The following is an 18551-nucleotide window of genomic DNA, read 5'->3' as shown; positions in this document are numbered from 1 at the left end:
AACATGGCAGATAATACCCACAAGGGCAGTGAGGGCAGACAAGGGCAATTCCACAGCAGTTACAAATGTACGAGGAAGGCTTCCATGGGCAAGGCTAGCAGTTCTTCCTCAAGTGAGGCAAAGTCACCCAGAATATTTTAAAACTATACAGACCACACTTACCCACTGAACAGTCAGATAAGGATATACGGTGGAAGTAAGGCAATAGGGGTGTTTGTTTTTTTAAAGGTCCTATCCCTATCAGAACCACACAGGAAAGGAAGCGTCTCAAAGGCATGTGGTAAAATATCCAGAGAAGAAACAACACATATCTGACCCTTTAAAACCACATACCTGACTGGGGACTCAAAAATATGGTTGTTTTTTGTTTCTTTTTGTCTTCATGTAAAAGCACTGCCTAAAAAATGAAATAGACTGGTTTACGAAAACTGAAGGTAAAACCAACAGAAACAGCCTCAAACCGTATCCAAAAAGAGCTGGGATTAGGCACACGGGTGGCACAAGTTTGCACATTAGTTGGAAAGACAGACATGTATGCAGGAGCCATCCACCAAGCCCCTACTACCAGGGCCCTACAAGCCTTACCACACAGTATATGGGGCACAGAAGGAGCAAGCACCAGAGGCCAGCCAGGAGGGCCCAGCACATAGCTACAAGCACTTCAGAATGCTGTGGGGAGTGAAGAGGATGGAGGGGCTCCCCTCTCAGTTTGGGATGGCTTTTACCTGAGCAACTGGTCTCAAAGGGCTAGGTGAAGAGTATGCAGACACATAATCTGACTTACACAAACCTACAGAAAGAAAGGAACACTTTTGTTCCTACTTTAAGTTAAAGCAACAGTCTTGTTCTAGAATGTTTTAAGAAATATTTTCTGATGATGTGATGGAATTCCACACAATCCACTGAAGGAATTAAGGGCAGAACTCTGGGCACAGAAACATCCGATTACTTCAGTTAGCACCAAGAAGCACCTGCCTACTCCAGTCCTGTCTCATTTCTGCTCTCAGATGCCGACTGCTGATGTTAGTTATGAATACTGCACAGGAAATAGCCAGGCTTTCGACCAGGTTTTCTTAAGGTTAGCCACCAGGTGTCTTGTCAAGCTGACAGAACTGCCACTTTTAAGCTTTTGTGTGTGTGTGTGTGTGTGTGTGTGTGTGTGTGCGTGCACATGCATGTAGGTCTTGCAAGAGCTAACCTCTAAGTTCATTCCTCAAGAGCAATCCATTTTTTGGGGGGGGGACAGTCTCTTACTGGGGGTCCCTTCCTTAGGCTAAGCTAGATGGTTATTGAGCTTCAGGGATCTATCTGCCTATCTCTGCCCTGCCAGCACTCGGATTAAAAGAATCTACTGCAGTGCTTCCCTTTTCATGTGTATACTGGGAATAGAACTCAGGTCCCTGTGCAAGCATGTTACTAACTGAGGTCGGTCTCTCTTCTCTCTCTTTCTCTCTCTCTCTTAACATTCTTTTTAAGAAGCCATGAAGATTTTTTTTTTTACCTAGATTTATCTTATTTATTATGTATACAACATTCTGCCTGCATATATGCCTATAGGCCAGAAGAGGACACCAGAACACCATTATATTACAGGTGGTTGTGAGACACCATGCAGTTGCTGGGAATTGAACTCAGGACCTCTGCAAGAGCAGCCAGTGCTTTTAACCTCTGAGCCCTCTCTCCAACCTCCCTGAGCTATCTCTTTAGGCCAGGAACTTGAAGCTTGCTACTAGACAAAGGGATGCACCTGAGGGGAGGCACAGGATGACTCTGCTGGAGGTGGAGGGCACTACAAAGATGCTGTTTGTAAAGACAATTATAGAATATAACAATTTGGGTGAAATTATGTTAAACAGTATATATACTATTTAGTTCCAACTAATTTTTAAGGGGTTCAGCTAATTCATGCTGGTGTTTTAGCTGACTCAAGTTGGAGTTCAGCTGACTCAGGCTGGGGTTCAGCTGACTCAGGCTTGGGATTCAGTTGATTCAGGCTGGGGCACTCAGAGCCATCCATAAACACTTGAGTACTGAGTAAATTCTTTCTATGAAGCTCCTTAAGAACTAACTGACGGAACATGCATGTGATCCCAGAATGCAGGAAGCAAGGGGATACTGAGTTTGTGGCCAGCTAGGGCTATGCTGAAAATTCTAGACTGGCTTTGACTACAATAGTGAGTCTCTAATTCAAAAGCCCTGGGAGTGCCTAGGGGGAGAACAGGGCATGTAATCTTAGAAGTTGGGATAATTGGCCTGGCAGATATGGTTTAATAAATCATTCCCAGCACTCCCAGAAACAGTGTTTGGAGGAAGGAATCACAGAGCTGTCCTCACTAGCATCCTCAGCAGATGAGCAGTAACAACTATTCTCTAGTGTTTCTCATCTATGATTATCCAATCTCACCTAGGTTTATTTTACAAACCAGTACAGTATATACGTTATTCTGAAGACCGTAACTTACACAACTTGAAGGTACCCAGACAGTGTGTTAACAGTAAAAGGTGCTCATCAGGGACATCGAATCTATTCAAATGATCAGTTCACATTCAGCAGCATAAAGGGTCAATATTTAGAGGTGGTTTAGTTTGTGTTCAAGACAAAGCCATACTATATTGCCTAGGCTGGTCTTATTCTCCTGGGTTAAAGTGTCCCTCAGGCTTCAGCTTTTTAGGCAGCTTTAACTATAGCCAAGGACCACTGCATCAGGAAGACTGTGGCTGACTCTGATCTGTGGGCTGTTAATATGATCACTTATAGAAAGGTATTTTAATAAGGACTAAGGATGAAACCCTCCCCAGTTCTTTGCAGACAAGAACACTGTCAACAATCGTTCTATTTCCCCTTAGAGTATATGGATGAAAATATACTCATTTGTACGTGCTGTGACTTGCTGGATACTGAGACAATGTTTATACATGGCCTGGAGAGGAGAAGACTTATCATTTCATTGACAATCTTAGATTTTCATAAGCCTACCTAACCCAGGAATTCAGTTGTACAGAGGGCAAGTATTAAAGATGCATGTGTGTGAATGGGGTGGGTGGTACAGCACTTCCTTACACAACATTCCTTAAAGAAACTGATACAAACCTTGAAAAACCTCTAGAACTCTAACATCCCTAGACTATGAATATCATGGATTCTGGAGAGGCATCTGTACCTGGAGAGCCTTTGAACTGTGGGCATTCCTTTTTAATGTGTCCTTCTCTTCCACAGATGAAACAACGCTTTTCTCTTGAGTCTCTGTCATCCTGTCTCTTCCACTTGTCTGGTGGTGTCCTGAGAAGCTTCTCCCGGCCCAAGTCAACAGCTGCCCTCACTGGCTTGGCTTTCACAGCTGCACACGGTGTAGGCTTATCTTCTTTCGTTGACACTTCCTTTTCTGTGTACTTGTTCTGAATTTCTTTGTCCTCTTTGCTTCTTTTTTCTTTGCTCTCTGAGTACCTTTGGTTTGGGGTATCTTCCTGGTCTCGCCGCCGCCTCACTCTATTGAAAATAAAATACTAATAGGAAAAGTGTCAACAGAAACTTATCGAAATATCAAGATGTGTCCAAATGTAGAGATAACCAGGGCCTCAAAGTGTGAAAAGGAAATGTAGAATGTGACAAAGCCTAGCTTCTCTACTAAGACCTCTGCTGCCGTTCAGCATCCAGAGGGTGGGTAACAGTTGCCACTTAGAATCACAAGCCCACAGTTGCCCAAGCCTACAGAAAATGGTGTGCTATACACATAACCCACACACGCCCTCTCACGGTTACACTGGACTGTGGAGGGACAACAAGAAAAACAAGTCTATGTATTTTGGACAGATGCATGAGTTTCCAAACATCCTGTTGCAAAGTCGGTGCTCACACTCTTGAGCTCAATGCCCGCCTTTTATTTTCAATTCACTGGTGTTCTTCTTGCATGTGCGCCTGTGTGAGGGTGCTGGGGTCCTCCGGAACTGGAGTCACAGACAGTTCTGAGCTGCCATGTTGTTGCTGGGAATTGAACCCAGGTCCTGTGGAAGAGCAACTAGTGCTCTCAACCATTAAGCCATCACTCTAGCCCCAATGCTTGCTTTGATACCTGCCTGATGAAACTCAAATCATGCAAATGGTGGGTTGCTGATCAGTCTTTCTGATGTATTAGCTTTTATTAGGCAATGAAAATTTGATCTGTAAGACTTGAATTTCACAGAAAAATTGTTTTAAGGGGCTTACTTTCAAAATGTCAGAGTCACCTTTTCCTTTATTTTCTTTTTAGAGAGTGATTTTACTTCATTTATACGAATATACATATGTGTATCATATATATTAAGTGTCCACAGAGGCCCTGGAACTGGGGTTACAGGTGGCTGTGAGCCATCAAACGTAAGTTCTAGGAATGAAACCAGGGTCTTGTGCATGAGCGGTAATTGCTCTTACTGAGCTGTCTCCTTAACTGTATTTTTTTTTTTTTTTTGACATAATGTAGCACATAACCCAGGCTGGCTTCATAGTCCCTTTGTAGCTGAGGCTGGCCTTGAACTCATGATTCTCTTGCCTCATCCTCCTAAGCACAGAAAGTAGTAGTAAGTGGTACCATAGCTAGGTATTAAGATAATTTCTTTCTGTCCCGCTAATTATTATTTCTTAAATTCCAGATTGTGACCGACTTCACTTAAGTGTATTTTAAAATGAGAAAAGTACTGTTTAGTTAAAAGCAAAACCACTGTCAGCCAGAACAGTGACCCAAAGGTATCCCCCTGCCTCTTACTAACATCATCAGGAGAAAGCTTGGTCTGAGCTACTGAAAATAATTACTAAGGATTAAGCTAATTTAAAACCAAAAGCCAAACCCACAACAGGGAAAAGAGTGCTTGGCCGATCATGTGAGCCAGCCCACAGAGTCTGTACCCACAGCCACATTACCTCATTTTATTTTCAATTTTAAAGAAATATATTAAATTTATCTGAAAACTGCTCAGTTTCTGTTGGGGATGGTTTTATGTGGTGTGTATTCAAATGCTGGGTTCTGTGCCTCAAGATCAGGCTGCAGTCTGGACATGGGCATTGGACTGATCCAGTGCTATAAATGTTCTCCAATAATCTCTGATTAGATAATAAAAGCTGGAGCCTGTGACTGACTGAGCACGAGACAGAAAGGTGGACTTGAGATTGAGTAGGGGGTCTTAGAGAAAGAAAAAGATAGGGGATGAAGAAGGTCGCCTTGAGGCAGGATAGAACATGGGCATGTGGCCAAGAGAAAATCACCCTGAGGATACACATGGAACAGAGCAAACAGAGCAATACTCAGTCAGCAAGTAACTCAGGCCCATGGGTAGATGTAGGTTAGAACAGCAGGCCTATGGCTGGGATGTATGTTAGAACAGCAGCCGATGGCTGGGATGTATGTTAGAACAGCAGCTGATGGCTGGGATATAGGTTAGAACAGTAACTCAGGCCTATGGCTGGGATGTATCTCTTAGAACAGTAACTCAGGCCTATGGCTGGGATGTATGTTAGAACAGTAACTCAGACTTGTGGTTGGACATAGGTGAGAACAGTTGAGAACCTGCCTAGCATAGTACTGACAGCTTGTTAATAAAAATAATAGGTTTCTGTATCCTTTATTTGGGATCTATGTGGGCCAAAATGGGGCAGAACCCCCTAAAATTACTCTAATTTCCCAGGCTTACTTTCTCTCTCTCAATAGACCCACATTTAGAAATTGGCACAAGAAAATAAAAATACCACCCTTCAGAGCATGTGCTTACTTTCTCCTCATGGGACAGTCCTTCATGAAGTGTCCGATTTTCCCACAAATTCGACAGCACCTGTCATTTGGGGCCAGTTCTCCCTCAGTCAGGACATCCGGATCAAAAAAGTATGCCTACAGGAACACAGCTGTGTAAAATGAACTGTGAACAGGACCATGGCACACTGTGCAAGCAGTGAGAGCGGGCTGTGTTCATGTGTGGACCGCCATCTGCACGGCTGATGCAGACCGACCTCAACTCTATTTCTTTTATTCCCTCAAGTTGAAGGACACTGACATACAAGACATAATAGTGGCTTCAACACAACAGGAGAAGCTGAGGCCACATAGAGCCTGTCATGAAACAAAATGGCTACACTGCAGTGAACTGAGAAACATACAGTGCAAATTCCGTACGCCAGTGCTGCTGCGGCTTCTTAGGGAAAGTAGCACGGGCTGCTTCAGTGTCTGCTGCAGGAGGCTGGGATGCTGTGTCCCCCTGCACACCTACTGGAGAAACTGAGCACACTGTGCAGGTGAAGGAGCTCTCGGACAAGCGCGGGAAACACCACTGTAAATGTCCAGAGCAGTATCTGCCATGAGCCTGACGATGATTTGCGAAATCATTGTCATAAATGATCTGCATGTATCTATCACCTACATGCAGAGGCTGAATCAGTCTTCCTGACTGCAGGCAGGGAACAGCAAGCTGCTGTTCAACGGGGGCAAAGTTCTGGACAGAGAAGGAGAACGTCTGCAGAGATCTATTGCAACATAGTGACTACAGTCAATAATACACATTTCAAAGTGACTAGATATTTCAAGTGCCACACCACAAAGTGCCACAGGAGAAGACAGATAACACCAGCCAGCTTGATTCAACCATTCCACATGGCAGACTTATTCTGTGCTTCAAATGTGAGTGCCAATTGCTCAATTTCTAACAAACACTCACCAGTTTCGAGGGGTAGTCCTTTGGAAGTCCCTTGACTGGAATTCCGAACACTCTTCTGCCATTGATAAAAGCCTTCATTATAAAATTTGTCACTGTAAGGAAAACAGTTAAGAACTCAATTACATGCATTACAAGAACAAGAAACTGTACTGCTAACAAACAAGAGTAACTTACTTTTCCTTGACAATCCAGCACCAAGATTATGATTCAAATCAAAGGGGTCTGAGGAAAGAAGATTACAGGGACAAATAAGATAACAGAGTAGGAACTGCCAGCCTTCATCTCATCATCTAGGCACACGTGGCAAGAACAAAGCGTCACCTACTTTGCTCATCAGTGAGAGGTATGCACAGCTCAGCAACAGACAAACCTACACATCAGGCAAGATTTCCCACAAGCATAAATAAGAAAAGAGCACTGTATCATATTGATGATCTTTATAAAAGTCTTCATATTGTCCAGGTCGTTTACTTCTGAAAATAACACTGAGGAAGACTTATTAACCAGGTCATTTAGTGACGTCCGTTTTGTGTTCACAGTAGAAGTTGCAAACATAAGTAAACAGGCGTGGCAGTGAATGCCTTGTCTATAATCAGCACATACGGGGCAGATGCAGAAAGACAAGGAACTGGAGGCTGGCCTGGGCCAAGCTGAGCTATAAGGTGACACTGGAATGGCAAATATTAATTATCAAGGGCCAAGGAGATGCTTTAGTGTGTACAGCGCTTGCTGCACACTTGCCACGACCTGAGATTGATCCACAAGAACGATCACGAGCCAGAAGGCAGGATGAAAGAGGCAGGCGGACAGGTGCAACTGAGCAGACTTACTCTTCAGCACGCTTTTAAATCCATGTATTATTTTATAGAGGATTTAAAATACTATACACATGACTAGTGATCTGGTCATGGCCACCATATGGAGATCAATCCCATTTCTTCCCAAGACAGCACTGAAAAAGGCAAAGGGAGAAACCAGGATCTGTCTTTTTAGAGCCCTCTATGGGGTGTGAGGATGTGTTTGCAGAGCAGCACAGCACAAGTCTGGGAGTGAAGTGAGGCACCATGGTTCTGTCAACAAAGCTTCCAGAGGGCAAGCACCAAGCTGGGAAACATGACATTAGATGTCACAGTCAACTAGAGCACAGACCGGCAACAAGTGCAGTGAGACCATCATCCCAGACTTGCCCTTTTCTGCTGGGGTGCGTGTGCGTTGCACTTTGGTAGTTTGCTGGTTATAAAAGACAGACTGTACATCAGTTACCACCCAGTTGAAAGCGTCACTACTAAGCCAAGCATGGTGCTTAAGAAGCTGAGGCAAGACTGTGGTGGCTTTTAGGTTAGCTTCTCAGTGCCAGATTACAGATATGGCTACCACACCCAGTTCTGCCTTTTCTTAAAGGTTCACTTAGTATGCTGAGCAACAGCAGCACACAGGGCAGTCTAAGACCCCTCACTAGTCTCTGCTGTGACAGGAGCATCTGGGCACAAGCCGCTACCAAAGCCCAGGCAATGTTCACGGCACTGCGTCCAGACTGCCCAAAGTGAGAAAAGAATCAGAAAGTCCACACGCCATCTACACACCAGTGGATAAGAAAGAGATCCTATGAAACCAAGAAGGGATTTTCTCAGCCCCTTCCCAGATCATTTTAAAGCATTTAAGCTTTACTTTGTCTTCTTAAAAATTAAATCCCTACCGCTCACAAACAACTTCCTATAAACGTCAGTGGCTCCAGTGGACTGTTGAATTCAGTAAGGTGGCCTGATCCAACCGCTTTGGCCTCCTGGGTACTAGAGTCAGTCACACACATCAAGTTTGGGCACCAGGTCCAGCTAGGAAAGGCCTTTCTCTTTGGTCAACATTGAGAAATCATTACAGAAAATTCTTTTCCCAATAGTAAGGAAAGGACCTAAAAATTCATTTCTAGTGGCACTCTCAACCTTCAGTAAAGTTTTATTTAAGATTTATTTAATTATTTTATTGTATGTGAGTACACTGTAGCTGTCTTCAGACACACCAGAAGAGGGCATCAGATCTCATAAGATGGTTGTGAGCCACCATGTGATTGCTGGGATTTGAACTCAGGACCTCTGGGAAAGCAGTCAGTGCTCTTAACTATTGATCCATCCTTCCAGCCCTTGAGTAAAGTTTTATTTTAATTTTGGTTAAAACCATCTAAACTTTCTTATAAAAAAATCCATAAACATATCACACACAAAAAATTAACCAAACCAAAAGTTTATACCACTCTGAATTTCCAGGCATTTGGAATAGGCATTCGAATCTGGAGCGGTGAACTTCACAGTGAGTGCTTTATGCACTTATACTAACTCACTTTAGGTTGAAACCTCCCACATCCCGAAGCTCCTCACCTCACTGTTGTGCTCTTCTCCCATGTGGATCCAACAACAGAGTTTATTCTCTTCAAATAGACTCTGGACCCATGAAAGGTTCTGCCTGAAGGCACTAGTCACTTAGAAATGAACCTTTAGAGTGGTGTGGCCACAGCACTGCACAATATGACTGTCCCCCAAGACATGTTGGGGGAAGAACCAGAAGGGGCTCATAGTTTCCACCCAATGTTCTGCTTAAAAGGCTCTGCACATCTCCCTCACGCACGCCAGGCCAACACCTCACTTCCAATTTGACTTTATTCCTACCTTCAATAACGATGTATTTTGAGGTCCACTGTTTCTTGAAAGTTGTAAGCAGACTTTTTCTTCTGATGCTGATTACATGTTCCTTAAAGTCAAACTCCTCTGTGTAGAAGCGTAGAAGTCCCAACCACAGCTGCCCAACAGATTCTGTATTTTTTCCATATTCTGGCCAACAAGTGGGCTACAGACAGAAGGGAGAAGGGAACAGGGGATGTCACCCTGTCACAAAGTGTTAACAGCAGTATGCATGTGCACCTCAGGAGGAAACCTTGACTAATCAGTTGGCTTATATACACAAAATGTAGTTGTGTGAGTTTTCTTTCACCTTTTAAAACAGCATTTACACCGTCTACTCTATGACTTGCAGGGAGAGACAACTCAGAATGGTCAGTGCTGTATCCGGGACATGACGGCAGGAGAGTCTGTGAAGGACTGAAGAGCTCTGTGGTGCACAGCACTGACCTCAGTGCACATGTGCACAGCTATCATGAGAAGGATCAAACAACAGAAATGCATTCCCTTGGAATAGTTACTAACTACCAAGAACCAGCGGATGGGGATGAAACCCTGGATGGAAACACACCCAGCTTAAGACAGGACCAGTTGAAAGGGAGACCCGGGAATGCCAGTCTTGGTCTCAACAGACAATTCTACAGCACAGACAGGATGACTTTACCCAAGGGTTGGGAAAATCTTTATTCTTAAAATACGCACCAGTTCATTTATTTGATCGAAAAAGTAAATATTCCAGCCATCAACAAGTATTTCTGGTTTCTTTTCACCTTTGTATATCTGAAATTAATTTTAAAAGCATTGTTATAGAATGATAATCACTACCGAACTATAGCTTGTTAGCAGAAGCAGAGGCTCCGGCCCAGCCCAGTTTGCACAGGACGCAGTCCTGTGGGCACCTACCTCCTGAAGCACAGGGATGACAGGGGGAGACCTTTGCTGGAGGAAGTAGAGCACCATAAGAGTGTAGGCATAGGATGACAAGCTGCCTCTGGATGCATCACCGATGTCACACATCTGGAGGGAGAGAGCACTCTCCTCTGAGTTTGAGGCCAGCCTGGTCTATCCAACAATTTTCAGATAAGCTCCAAGCATCAGAGTACCTACCTTTGTAAACACTTTCATGGTGTAGCACAGATATTTCACTCTGGGGTCAATGGCTGAGTATGCAGACAGGAGCCTCGTGTTATGAAGAGCCTATTGAAGGGGAAAGCAGCCATGAGGCTCACTGATAGCCAGCCCTGGGACCTGGAAAGCCTTATCCTGAATACAGTTTAGAGACTGCCTTTTCTTTCTGAGAGAAGCTGTGTCGATTTAAGACATAATGACACATACATGTGTCTGATTTCATAAATAAATCTTTGGTCTGAATAGTGAAAAAAGCCATTATAATAAGCAAGCATGCTACTAGTTGTGGTGACATAGGTCTGTCATTCTAGCAGTTTTCGAGGGAGGCAGAAGGATGAGAAGGTTAAGGTCACTGTCAGTATGAGACGTCCAGTCAAAAACCAACAGTGAAATCAAATAGAATAAGATAAAATAAAACAGACTAAAATAAGTTTTCTTTAAGTAGATGTAATACTCTCTCTCTCCCTTTCACTTGGCACCATCTGTGTAAAATGCTCTCAGGTCCCATCTGGCCTTGAAGAGGCCAGGTGTGCGGCCAAAAGAGGGCACAGCACACACACCAAATTACAGGCAGGTTCAAGCCAAGCAGATAAGCTCTGACTTTATCTGAAGTGAATCTTCACAAGTGCATGAGCATACTCTGTCTCTCTCTCTCTTTCTTACACACACACACATTCTCACATGCATGCACACACAATCTCTTTTGATCACACACTCACATGCACACACATACTCTCACACACTCACATGCATTCACATACACACTGTCACATACACATTCCTACATGCACACACATTCACTCTCATATACATCTTGCACGCACACGCACACACACACACACACACACACTTTCTTTCACATGCACACAGACACACCCTCACACCTAAACCACTGAACTTCATATTTATTTACCAGCCTACTGACTTGATATGCACTGGGACGGAATGTTAGGCAAATAACCTGCCATTGAACTGCACTCTTAGCCTCCATGGATGAGAACAGCTACAGAATTAACAGCTACTGAATCCTCCATAGCCCAGAGCACTACAAGGCACATACCAACCTCTCAGACAGTAAATAAAACAAGTGCAGAGAGCAGCTGCTTAGGCATTTGGGGCTAAAACTAAGCCCTGAAAAAGACAGGGATGAGAGGACAAAATGAACGCCTCATTTCCCTTAGTTACTTTTTTTGCTTTGTTTGTTTTTGGAGACAAGGTTTCTCTGTGTAATAGCCCAGGTTGTCCTGAACTCACTTTGTAGTCCAGGATGGCCTCCAACTCACAGACATCCACCGGCAAGAACTGGGATCAGAGGCTTGCGTCACCACGTGTGGCTCATTTACTTATTTTTAAGGAGTCACTTTATCTCCTTAAGAAAATGCCTGCTGGTATGTGCTTGTAATCTTAGCACTTGCTTGTGGGGCAGAGCCAGGAAGAGAAGTAGCTCAAGGTCATGACTAACCTTGCAGTATGAAACCTTGCCTCAATCCCCACTCAACCCCCCACCCCCAAAAAAAGACTGGATGGGAGAAAGAAAGGAAGGAAGGAAGCAAGGAAACAAGAGAAAAAGAAAAGGAAGAAAAAACACCTTCAAAGAACCAAAACAGGAGATTGATGACGTGGCAAGTGGGAGGCTGCACTGGGCTGGGTCTAGCCTCTCGTTGAGACTCTTTAAAAAAAAAGATGAAGACAGACAGACAGGCTGGCCAAATCCTAGGAAATCTTACCAGTGTGTTATACAAGCTGATGTCCACCTCCAGACCACTTCTTAGATGGAAGAACTTCACGATGGGCACCTTGGCTGTTGTGATAGGCAGGATGTTCCTTAGTCCTGTGAGGGAAATAAGACAGGTGATTAAACACACACAACTTGGGAGGGATGGCTCTCACGCTAATGCTCCATGAGAACCAGAACCTGACTGACTCCCTTGTATTCACTGCAACTAAGCAAACAACTGTTGCTAAGTAACTAGGAAGACACTGGCAGAGTCGGTATGTGTTACACACATCGGTATCTGAATTCCAAGAACAGAAAAGCCCACTGTTCTCCACAAAGCAACTGGTTAATGTGAATTTTCAAGTGTGTATGCAGGGTCTGTTTCCACCCTGTCCATCTGATTGACGGGCGGCCCATGGAGCATCATCTCAACGCCTGACATGGCAGTCACCAGAGCTAGAAGGAGGGAAAAGGGAAGGAGACTGCCTGAGCTACACTTTGAAAAGGAACATGCTGAGACAGTGGAAGTGGAGGCCATTCGCCAGACAAGGAAAATGGAAAAGGTGTGAGGGCCCTTCCATGACACGGTGTAGGCTGGAGAATGGACTTGAGGGGAACAGGAGGGAAACAGAAGAATTATCCTTGAGGAGAAAGAAGCCAGTAAGGGCCTAAGTACTGAAGAATCAAGGAACAACAGCAGGCCAGAAACACAGGGACAGAGGCAGGTAAGCACTCCTGATGAACTGTCATGGTGGCCTGAGAGCACAGAGATGAAGGGACACTTATGTGAATGGGAAGATAGTCCCTCAGTCCCTGCAGAGGACCCTTCACAACCACTCTCAACTTGACCTTCCGTGAGGGGACAGAGACTTCAGGGGTTACTCATGCACAGGCAGGCTGTGGAGCCAGGCCTCAGACTGAAGCCAGGCAGCTGCGACTTCACGGTCCTCTGCCTGCTCTGCTGATTCCACAGATGACGATGCTCAAGTCTGGATGAGATTTACAGAACGGGCAAAGACAGCAGAAGGGAGATGTAAAATAAACCCACAAGCCCAAGTTCACACCACAAGGAACAAGTGGCAAGTCTGGAGTCCAGAACCTGCACAAATGCCACACTCCTCTTCCCTTTGGGAGTATACTATGGCAGATCTCACTTGACACTCACAGCCTGTCCTTGAACAACTGTTCCTTGCATGTCCCTCTGGCTCCATTTTATAACCCCAAAGGTTTCCATCTATCCACTCCAATGAAAGGAAACACAGGCCTTTTAACTTGTGTGCTGTTCTAATTCCATTCCTAGCTACATAGCAGGTATTCAATACCACTGCTGGGAAGACTGTTTCTAAAGGCATTAGGTTTTAAGTGGAGCCTTCTAGCTGCTGTTTAATTCTCTGTGTTCTCTATATTCCATTTCTATCATATAATTTCTCATATAAATGGCTGTAGTCATTTCTGTCCTACAAGCAACCAGTGCACATGGTTTGTCCTTACAAATGTACATTGAGGATGCTTAAGAAAAGGTCAGTATGTCTCAAGTGACCCAGAGCAAGCAAGAGTTACAATAAACGTCAAAGCCCAGCTCAGAACTAAAACCTAAGCACTGTTTAATCTAGCAACTTCAGTCTCTTTGCATAACCCGAGAATTCACATAAAACTCATCTTTAGAGATGGATTCTCATTTGAGGACAATACCTTCTCAACATACAAAGTAACCTGTACGATTGTGTGTGTGCACACCCATAAGTTTGTCCACAAGAACAGGGGCTATATTGCTCAATGTAATACTTTGATCTCAATATAAAAGATTACAACTACCCCCAAACAAGCCCATCTACAACCAATTAATCAAGTAGCCAGCCCTCCTGGCAAACAGAGCCAGGCATGCTGCTGCACATCTATAATCCCAGAACTGGAAGTAGAGGCAGGCAGATCACACTCAGCCTCAGTTACAGAGTGAGTTTGAGGCTAGCCCACACCACATGTTTAAGATAAAGATAGGATTGTAGTCCAGTGGTAGAGCACTTGCCTCTGATGGGCAAGGCCTCAGATTCTATCCCCAGCTACAGAGAGACAAGCAAGCAAACAAACATTCATTTACACTATTTTGTAAGAGTATTTTAGGTCTGTACATCACTTGCAGGATCTACCCCTTTTTATAGCTCTAAATACCTCAGAAAGCACCTACAACAGTTCTAGAGTTGTGATAAGAAGAGATATGATACATTAAGCATCTTCTTTATGGCTCACAGTTTGCCGAGCAGAGGCTGCAAACATAATTTCCCAGGTATGGATGCTCTCTACCACATGCCACAGGCTTTCAAGAAAAAATGAGGTAAATACCTCACCTGCTCCAATATGCTTTCTACTAAGACCAAACAGCTAACAGCAACAAAGAGGCTTCGCTAGCCATCCCCTCTACATTAGACCACAGAGCATCTTAATCACATCAATACTGCAAACTTGTAAATAACTCAGCATACTTCCTCTCTGGCATGAATAAACTGTACGTACACAAAACACTAACGAGAAAGTAAAAAGTATTTTAGGAAGGTATGGAGGTACCTGAATGCTTCCGGAGGACTCGGGCCAGCTCCTCAATTGTCCTCACGCAGTCTAACCCCTGCAGCAAAGGCACAAACAATGGAAGGGAATCAGGAGACAAGCTGGGACTGTTGGCACACACCTGTCATCTTAGCTACTCCGGAGGCTAAGCAAGACAGTCACCACTTAAAGGGCTGTCCTGGGCTGCAAAGGAAGTTCAAAGCCAGCGTGGGTGACCTAGTGAGACTATGGGGAAGGACTCTGTAGCTCAGTGTAAGAGTACTTGGCTTGTGTGAGCTTCTGGGTTGATGTAAAACAAAACAGTAACAAACAGGAGGCAGGCTCCTAAACTATACTTCCTTCTATGACCTTCAGAGATAGTGAGGTTAATTGCAAATCTTTTTCTTTAATGTGTATGTGTGTGTGTGAGAGAGAGAGGAGAGAGGAGAGAGAGGAAGGGCACACATGTCAGGACATTACATGTGTGAAAGACAGTATGCATGGAGGTCAGAGAACAACACTGAGGAATTGGTTTCTTCTTGGGCTGTGGGATTCAGACATTGAACCGCAACTATCCGTGCTGCGCTGCAAGTGCTTTTCCTTACTGTGCCGTCTCATCAGCCCACCTTTAGATGGTTTTTATTTTCCTTTGAGTGTCAATTCCATACATACAAAACACCCTAATGATATACAAGCCCCTAAACATGTCTTAATTGCTTTGGGATGTACAGCAAAAGCCAAGATTGTAGCTTCCAGAAAGTTTTTTGAACCAGGAAGATGTTCACTTTTTTCCTTCTGTGTAATTAACTCACTTGGAAGAATCCCTCAGGTATGGACATGCAGAAAAGGCTTCTGTGCTGGGTCTATGCACATACAGTTTGACTAAGCACTGGCGCCTTGCTGTGGACCACGACTGAACTCAGCTCACGTCCTGTATGACTGGCTGAAATCCGAAACAGTGCTCACACTCAAGTGTCTGTGCAGCCCAGGCTGACCTCAGATTTGAAGCCCTCTTGCCTGTGTCCCCTGAGTTTGGGATACAAGCACATACCGCTGAGCCTTGGCATGTAAAAGCATGCCACTGGAGTAAATCCTGATGGTTACATAGACCCTACAACATATTCAGAATTTTACTTTAGAAATACTGTCAAAAGTAGTTTATAAACCACAATGAGAATCAACTTTGTGGAGCTATAGTGGGTTATTCCTTATGGTAGACCGAATCTCATCCCATACCATTCACCAAATTCCAGGTAGATCCTGTTTTTGGCCATTCTCCTGAAGTCAGGAGCACCTCAGAATGCAGATTCAGAACTAAGCCACAAGAGCTCCTGAGCTGTGGCAGTGTAGTCAGTCTGGGTCAGAAGCTGCTACACCACCACCACTTGTGAAAAGTGTTCCTCAGTGACAGGCGTGGCTGGAAGAATGGCCCACTCTCATGCACAGGGTACTGCCAGCACTTTCCAGACATACTCCTTATCAGAAAGAAAGCAGCCTCAGAGAACACAGCCAGGACTGGGTGTGGCACCATGCTAAGAAAACTGTAAAAACAGGCTGTTAAGAGTGTCCTGAGGGTACTTATGCTTCCGGCTCAGGAACCAGGCTGAGGACCAAGTCTGTCTTCTGGGAGAGGGGACAAATCAGACCACCACCACAAGTAGGCTCTGAGCTGCACCTCAGCATAAGGCTCTACCTTGCTGTCTCCTGACACACAAGATCCAAGCCACCCAAGATCAAACTTCTCAAAGCAGCAGGACACAGAAATTATTACTTCTGTTATCTAGCAAAGGACACGTGTTTTGGTGCTGATAAGACCAATTTTGTCTCAGATCCATGTCCTGAACTATAAAGTCAATACTCACCAACATCACAGGTAACTGGAGAGAAGTGTACTGGTCTAGTGGTCAAGCCAATGGGCACTGGTGAAGGTGGTCTAGCATCACAGAATCCAGTCCAATCTGTACTACACTGGAAAGTCCCTTTAAAGCTATCTAGTCTGTGTGTCTGTGTGTGTGTGTGTGTGTGTGTGTGTGCGTGTGTGTCTGTCTGGCTATGCAGCCCAGGCTGACCTTGAACTTCTAGCAATCCTCCTCCATGAGGCTCCCAGGAGCTGGGACCACAGGTGTGCACCACCCATGCCCAGCCAGAGCTCTGTGCTACTCTTCAACCCCTCCAAGAGTGTCAGCGCAGGTGCCGGAGGCTGTGCTTCCTGGTGCACTGCATGTGGAATGCCCGGCACATTCCAGATGCCTCGCAGTTCTGCCAGTGAGGACGGCGCTAACCACATGCTCACAGCACATGTGTGTTCACGTGGCAACCGTACCTCAGCAGTCTCATGTCCGTTAATCGTCATACAGACGTCAAGGTCACTCTGTTTGAACCCAAATCCATTTTTGGAGGAGCCAAACAAGCTCAATTTAGTTCCTGTTAGGGACAGATGACAAGTAATAGCTCATTACCTGAGTACATGTAATTGTTTTTTATTTAAAAAATGGCCCTTTCATGAATCCAAAATACCAATTACTAACTATCCTATCTCATAATTATGGTCTTTAAAGTATTTTTATAACAGTAATTCACTTATTTATTAATTGTGTCAGCATGTGTGCAGAAGGTGGTCAGAGGACAACATAAACATGCAGGACTTGGTTTTTGCTTCCATCATGTGGGTCCTGGAGTCAGGTTACCAGGCTTGGCAGTAAGGTCATTTATCTGTTGAGCCATTTTGCCAGCCTCAACGTCTTTTTAACTGCACATTTACTCTTAACGATTCCCTTAGTTTACTTAAATACACAGCTGTATATGACAGGAAAGAATAGTGGATATCATTTTATACCAAGATGCAAGGATGTTTCAAGGGAGTATGCAGACCATCCCCATAACAGTTCATACTGTAAGAGCAATGCTTTCTGCAGACTTTGAAAGACTGGTCTAACTTTTGTGTGTGTGTCAAACTACATGAGTGCATATGCCCACAGAGACAGAGGAGTCTGGAAGAGCAGTAAGCACTCTTAACTGCTAAGCTATTTCTCTAGCTCCTGTAAGTACGTGTGATGTGGCTGCAGTTTCCAGTGAACTCACTTCTTATGTCCTGGGTGAGCCCACACCATCATCTTTCTATGGGCAACTAGCTGTGCTTCGGAGTTAATGTGCCTGGAGTGCGTAAGCTCTTTCATTACCTTTCTTTTCCTAAAGAGAGAAAAACATTTACCTGGAAAGTCCTGTTTTATGAAACTTTCTAGATTTTGCCGGATATGTTCACGAGCCTGGTCTTCTACAATAGTTGGAGAAAAATCCTCTGTTTAAAAACAGATAGATACAATGAGTAGGGAGTGGTTTTAAAAACTTGATATTTCTCAAAAAAAGCTAAAAAAAAGTTTTGAGAAAAAGAAAACTCACAAGCTTTAAAAACTAGATTTCCACCCTTCTCAACAGACAGTGCTAGCAATGAAAACTGACAGCGCCTGTCTCGGTTGTGTGGGACACGGTGGAATCCCAGCACTGGGAGACAGAGGAGAGCATCACTACGAGGCCCAAGCCAGCCAGGGATGCACAGAACATCCTGCCTCAGAAGGAGTCTAACCCCAAGAACTACTCTTGAAATGAAAGCTGACTGGAACAAGGGCTCTGACCGTGGGCTGTCAGATTCTCTAGAATGGGACAGAGGTGTCTGTGGGCTGTTCTGTTTAATTGGAAGCCTAGTTGTCTTCCTTAATATCTGGAAAAGCTTAACAGAACAAAATGTCAATGGACGCTAGACATGGTGGTGTATGTCCATGATCCTGGACGTTTGGGAGGATGAGTGCTTGGACCCAAGAGTT

General features: G+C 44.4%; 1 protein-coding gene across 4 annotated transcripts in view; it reads right to left on the bottom strand.

Annotated features, from left to right (window-relative positions):
• Positions 1–18551, bottom strand: part of TUT7 (terminal uridylyl transferase 7) — a 51576-nt gene that overhangs the window by 6893 nt on the left and 26132 nt on the right. For 2 of the 4 annotated variants that reach the window (XM_080926520.1, XM_080926519.1), the window contains exons 15-28: positions 17942–18028; positions 17054–17154; positions 14752–14809; positions 12200–12303; positions 10452–10541; positions 10248–10361; positions 10047–10124; positions 9336–9513; positions 6850–6897; positions 6676–6767; positions 5740–5855; positions 3162–3487; positions 726–790; positions 334–397 (exon numbers count right to left, since the gene is read on the bottom strand). In XM_080926520.1, the coding sequence (XP_080782646.1) occupies positions 334–397; positions 726–790; positions 3162–3487; positions 5740–5855; positions 6676–6767; positions 6850–6897; positions 9336–9513; positions 10047–10124; positions 10248–10361; positions 10452–10541; positions 12200–12303; positions 14752–14809; positions 17054–17154; positions 17942–18028 (1521 nt within the window). The remainder of the gene's footprint in view (positions 1–333; positions 398–725; positions 791–3161; positions 3488–5739; positions 5856–6675; positions 6768–6849; positions 6898–9335; positions 9514–10046; positions 10125–10247; positions 10362–10451; positions 10542–12199; positions 12304–14751; positions 14810–17053; positions 17155–17941; positions 18029–18551) is intronic. The other 2 variants (XM_080926522.1, XM_080926521.1) reach the window with 2 other exon arrangements.

This window comes from Micromys minutus (genome assembly GCF_963924665.1).
Source record: "Micromys minutus genome assembly, chromosome: 1".
Classification (NCBI taxonomy): Eukaryota; Metazoa; Chordata; class Mammalia; order Rodentia; family Muridae; genus Micromys; species Micromys minutus.
Note: the sequence above shows the minus strand (reverse complement) of the source record. Positions and strands in the feature narration are given on the sequence as shown.